The sequence below is a fragment of the Rattus rattus genome, chromosome 5 (assembly GCF_011064425.1).
Source record: "Rattus rattus isolate New Zealand chromosome 5, Rrattus_CSIRO_v1, whole genome shotgun sequence".
NCBI classification, from domain to species: domain Eukaryota; kingdom Metazoa; phylum Chordata; class Mammalia; order Rodentia; family Muridae; genus Rattus; species Rattus rattus.
The window spans coordinates 117,847,684-117,853,683 of record NC_046158.1 but is presented as its reverse complement, the minus strand read 5'-3'; the positions used below and the strand labels follow the sequence as shown (position 1 = coordinate 117,853,683).

The 6,000-nt window shown below is 41.8% G+C and overlaps 1 protein-coding gene across 2 annotated transcripts in view; it reads right to left on the bottom strand.

The window, feature by feature from the left end:
- Positions 1–490: 490 nt before the first annotated feature.
- Btbd3 (BTB domain containing 3) overlaps positions 491–6,000 on the bottom strand; it is a 30,225-nt gene continuing 24,715 nt past the window's right edge. For both annotated transcript variants that reach the window (XM_032904298.1, XM_032904297.1), the window contains one exon: positions 491–4,491. In XM_032904298.1, coding sequence (XP_032760189.1) covers positions 3,459–4,491 — 1,033 coding nt within the window. In that variant the 3' untranslated portion in view covers positions 491–3,458. The remainder of the gene's footprint in view (positions 4,492–6,000) is intronic.

The window sequence follows — 6,000 nt, the reverse complement described above, 5'->3', positions numbered from 1 at the left end:
AAGCAGAATGGGAAATGAACTGAGTATATAACAACTACACTAAAATTCTTATTTGGCAGTTTGTTTATTTTATTTCTGGATCCAATTAAGACCTTGGCAGACAGCAATGCAGGACCCATCAGAAGCCAGATGCGGTTCAGTACAGCACTCTCTTAGTGCAGTGGGTACATAGAGAGAACTATGGTGACTATACCTGGGAATGCCAGTCAACCACGAGTTCCAAAACAGGAATATACACGCATCCATTCACTCTTATTTACTGAGCAGTCAGGTTTCAAACAATATAACTGATTAACACATGTATTGTTCTCCTATGTTTTTGCCTCAAATTTCACCTTTTTCTAGAAATGAAAGCTATTGAATGCTTTGCAAACTAATGTTCCTAAGAAACCACCATTGTAAATGCAGTGGCACTGAAAGTAACAAGTAAGTTTTTATTAATTCAAAAGTGACAAGTAAGTTTTTATTAATTCAAGGGCAACACAACTGCTGAAAAAGCAAATCTATGAACCAGTTTTACTTTATTTGCATTTAACATGATTATACACATTCATGTGTCTAACAAGATCTGCACTGTTACATTAAAAATACAGTACAATAACATTCAACATGAGGTACTTCATATTTATATGTTTTCCTTCATAAATAATGCTGTAAGCTGCTAAAATCAAACACACTGATGCACGGTTGGCTACAGTGTCCTGAATTAGCTGAGCTTATTTAAACACCTTAAAAAAAAGACAGTTCAGTGCAATAATTATGTAGAAATTAGACCATTTTACTTAAATACTATCTTAAGATATGATTAAAGAATGTTGCATTAGAACTGCTAGCCTAGTTACCCTTATCCCCAGTATGAACAATGATGAAGACTGCCAGGTATGCTGGGCAAAGCATCTACAGCGTTTTCTGCTTAATGAAGTTGTGTTTATACACTAGAGCTGCCAGCCCTGTCAGAACAATGGTTTTTATTCTTACAAACTACAAAGTTCAAAATTACCAAAGAAAACCAAAGCAAGCTCATTATCTTTCATTTTGCTGAAAATGCATATAGGAGAATAGGTTCAGAACATAAACTTTCTTATTTTAGGTACAGCTGTTCAATCTTACCCACAGTTCTTGGCATAGGCCAACTCAGAAAGTGGATATATCTTTTTGGAAACATAATAATAATTAATATAAAGTTAAGTTCTTCCATCCTCAGTGAACTGCACTTGCCTAGCCACATGGAGGGCATCTCAATCACAGTAAGAGTGAGTTGGGGATAGACACTGCCCCTTTAAGGCTATCACACCCAGCTCAACTATCTCACAGGATGCAATCTGTGCTAAACAAAGTTCCTTCTCCTCTGGCTTAAAAGTAAGTGCCTTCCAGTCACTTTGCATGTACCATACCAATTTGTATGGTAGCTATGAGTTACTGAAATGTTTAACCATAATTGTAAAGCAAAAACCTTTGTTGAGTAATTTAATCAACAATGTACCTTTATCTCATTGATGCTTTGCCAAAACTACAACCTGTCATCCCCTTTATTAGGAAGCAATTGAGAGATAATTTTGGAAAGTTGTCCTAGGAATATTCAATATTCATCTAGTCACCAATAACAGCTTTTGGTCACCTATGTTAACAGATGTATGTAATGGCAAAATGATTAAAACATTTCCCATAATCCAGTGCTCTCCTCCACCAGGGAAGCTGGCCAAAGGCCACAAGCCCATATCTGCAGGGGAAGAAATGGCCCAGAGGCCCAGTGAGTGGAAACAGTCACTCGCTGGGCCTTGCTGGCACCAACAGGGGTGTGGGGGTTATTTCTGACACACCCACTACTAGCCAGGCAGAGAGGAGGCAGTTCCTGAGTTGGCAAGCACACTTGCATGCACATACTGTGCAGGCACACACACACCCCAGGACTAGCCCCTGCTCCAGATAAGCTAACTTTGGCTTACAGAGCAGGAGAAGGAGGTGGCCAGGGACCACACTCTGGGTGGCGGGGAGCCATCTCAGGATCACGCTGAGCAGAAAAGCTGCTCAGAAACACATGGATATTTCAGTTTCAAGTGACTACACTGGATACTACCAGGGCCACAGGCACTAAGCCAACACGAGCCTTCATGGGAAAGGAGAAGTTGTCTGTGAGCTTTTCCCTCTTTTCATATGTTACCATGGACAAATAAGAACTGCATGTGATGCTGATGAGGTGAATACTTGGTACGACCCAGTGTCACTCCGAACCATTTTTCAAAAACCCTGCAGTCATATATTGGCACTTTAAGATGGCCAGAGGCCAGGTTCTAGCAGTCCAGAAGCTTGTTCATAATCAACAAATAAGATCGTCTATGGTCAAAGATCAGATAAAGAATGTCTCGATTTAAAAGAAAGAGCATAAAGAGTACTTTATCACATTGACAAGTAGTGCTACAAAACCGTTCCTCCATACCTCTAAAGAACTGTTTGGTCCTCTTTTAACAGGGGAGGGGGAGGAGAAACGGGAGTCCTGTGCAGTAAGACTTAAGAACAAGCCAGTAGTGCATGTGAGCGTATATTTGTGTGTGGGGGTGTGGGGGGCAAAACTACCAGGCAAGAGTAGCTTTTCTGCACTGTGTATGCGTCTCACTGGTAAACTGAACTACTGGTTGTACAGGCATTTTCAGGCTTCCCTTTTACCCTCTGTAGAGTAAATTAACAAGTTTGCCATCTGTTTTTTTCTTTCTATCAACAATGACATTTTTCAGCTTCATCATTTCTGAAAGAAGGGCCTGCATTCTGGTATCTTGTCTTCTAACCTGAAAGAATTTAAGTCTGCTTTGTAGAAGTCATGAACTAAACAAACATCTAACTCCTTACATCAAGAGTGTGAACTGCTTAGTGGGCAGCACATATATGAACTTAAGATACAAGGACTAAAAAAGCAAGACCCAGATGCAACAAATGTGAGAGAACAGAGTCAAACGTGATTGCTGGCCTACTGTTTACTTTCTAACTTTACTTGTTACAAAGCAAATATTCTTTCAAATTTGTACACTGAGGTTTACCTGTTTTCTGTTTTTGTCTTTATTTATTTATTGAAAGAAAAGGGTTCTGTTTAAAAATAATGATACTACTTTAGGATACATATTTTCATTCATTAAAGGAAATTCAAGTTGATCCAAAATCTTCTTCAGAGGTACGGAAGTAGGAGGTTGGTGGGCACTTGGAAAAGCACATGATCTCCCTAGGCGTACAGACGCAACTCGAAAACCACAAAGCCTGAGTAAGAACTTGGCTCTTCTAAGCATATAGTTAAAAGCGGAATGTTGCATTTTAGCCTGTACATAATTAAAAGGTTCAAAGACATAAGAAACTGCCTACTGCTTCATTCATTACAAATTACCTGTGCTGACCACATATCTGCAGATGAGCTAAGCGTCAGGCAAGGAGGGCCCATGTGGGCACCTCATGCTGCATAAGAGAAGAAAGGTTCAGGCATAGAATATGAGTTCGGGGATCTGCCCTCCCTGTACACCAGTGCCATTGGTGCTGTCTGAGGAGCACTGGAACTGGACAGTCACCTTGCCACACTGAACTTCCGTCATGCCTTCTTGTCCAAAGTAGCTGAGTTCATTGCCATCCAGCACCACACTGGCTGTGTAGAAGGTGTCTGGCTCGATCTGCACTGGATATTCAAACCACACAGGGAAGGTATTACTGGATCCATCTGAGAAGTACTTGCTCAAGTTCTGGCCCAGGACAACGCCTTGCCGTTTGAGTTCAATCTTAGCGCTGTACTCTGCAGAGCCACAGCTCGAGCCGTACAGCCCAAAGCCTGCAATGAACACCCTCTTATCAACTGCAAACTGGATGCTGTCACAGCGACCCCGATAGCGCCACTGATTGCTCCGATAGGCACATGACTGGAATCGATGACATCGCTGGGGAACCAGGCCCTTGCGGGCTTTACTCACGAATTGCAGCTCCGGTTTTTTGGACGCGGTATACCAGAGGAAGATGTCATTGGTCTCATTGAGAGTTAATACCCCGGACTGTGCAGCACCATTTGCAAAGTCATCCAGGGCCATGGTGGGGATGCGGATCAAGTACAGGGCCTTTCCTAGGACTTTGCGTTTATTTTCAATGCTCAAGGCCAGATCTTGCCGCTGGCATTCTACTTCAGCCCAGTTCAGGGCTGCCTCAAAAACCACTATTTCTTTGGCATTCAGCGTTTCCCTGCGGAGGATACTTTCGAGTGTCTGGAAGTCGATGTCACAGAATCCCTCAGACTTGAGGGCTAACTCGGCTTGGGCATCAATCACCTCCCAGCAACGCTGTGTCAGGTCCGGCTCCTCAAACAGGCAGCTCTGAGAGAGGAGGACGCAGGCGTTCTTGGCGCTTAGGCTGGTCTCCAGGAAATTAACACAGGCTCTGGCAAGGTGAGGAACTATGTACTTTTTGGCAGCATACAGTGTGGCCAGCACTGTGTCTGCAGCCAAGTCAATTTCATCACAATAGATGTATCTGAAAGAAAGCAGCCAACGTGTAAGCGGATTTCCACAAAATGAGCATGAGAAGCAAGGAAGGAAGCACTGCTTTTAAGCCTGTCCAAGAATATAATGTCATGTGACAGTTACCGCAAACATGTTAAAGAAGCATCTGAAATACATTCATAATGTATTAATATTTCAGCTCAGCGGTAAGCTTATATAATTAAAGGGATTAACTCTCGGTTACTGTTCATCCTCTGTCCTATAAAGACAGATTCAGTTCATTTCAACAAAACAGGAGATCCTGCAATTATCTAAAAGACCACTGGATAGCAGAGGTAAGATCATGAAAACTTAGCAAAATTTTATTATACTGTATTAAATGTTAAAGAACTGATATTCCCAATCCCACAGCTTAAAGAAATTATTTATTTCTGTGTGCATGTGTGCATGTTTGGACACTGGGATACTCCTGGAGTCCAGAAGAGGGCCCTGGCTCCCTGGAAGGAGAGTTACACGCAGTTCCGAGCCATCTGAGGGTGCTGGGCCCTGAATCCTGGTCCTCTGACACAGCTCTCTTCAGCCTCACCAAGACTTTAAAGTAAACATATGGTTTTATTCCACTTTCCGTTTCAATAAAAACAAATGTCTTTTGAAACTATTAGGTCAAAATTAAAAATTCTAATGATTTGGGACTTTTCTAAAACACAAAATAAAACCTGATATTAAATATTTCTGAAGTGGTTCCAAGTTCAATAAATTACCACTTACAAACTTCAATACTACCTTTTCAGTGAATTCTACAAATCTTTTGGGTATTAAAGTTCTAAAGTTATTCCTCCTATTTTCAGAACTAAAGCAGACTTTACTTTCACTTGCCCATTGAGAGATAAAACTGAGAGCTTATGTGTCCACTGATTCTGTGCCTTAGTGAACTGCACCTATCTTAGGAGATGAAATACTTCTTGCTGTTTGGGGGGATGGTGGCAATTCCTCCAGACAGTCTGTGAAGGAGGAAACGACCCACTATCTTATATTACAGGATAAAAGAATTATCAGTGACAACTCTGCCTGCGAACAACACTGAGAAAATTTATCTAAGCTTTTACGATAAAGCACAAAGTACTTTGTCTAATTATTTGTAGTTTTTTTTTTATTTCATGTTTGTAAAACAGACCTAACTTAAGAAATCAAGCCTAGCTCTTGCAAGAAAAAGAAAATAAAAACATAAGCACACATATACAAGCCAAACAGTTTCCTCAGTAACAAACACTTGCTTCCAGGAAACTCTTCCCTATAGGCTAAGCCGGTTACACCGGCAAGACCACTCCACGACACGGCTGCAGTACAGTTGTGCTTTGCCTGAGGCCAGGACCAGGAGAGCATCCAGAACATGGGTTGGATTTGTAACCTCACCCTGGAACTCAAGGGAGCTGCCACTCCTTTTCTGAGTACAGCTACTCCCCTAGGACGCAGGACGGGAGACCTGGGTTCCTACTGCTGTAAACATAGCATACCAAAAAGGCAAAGGGAACCTCACTCA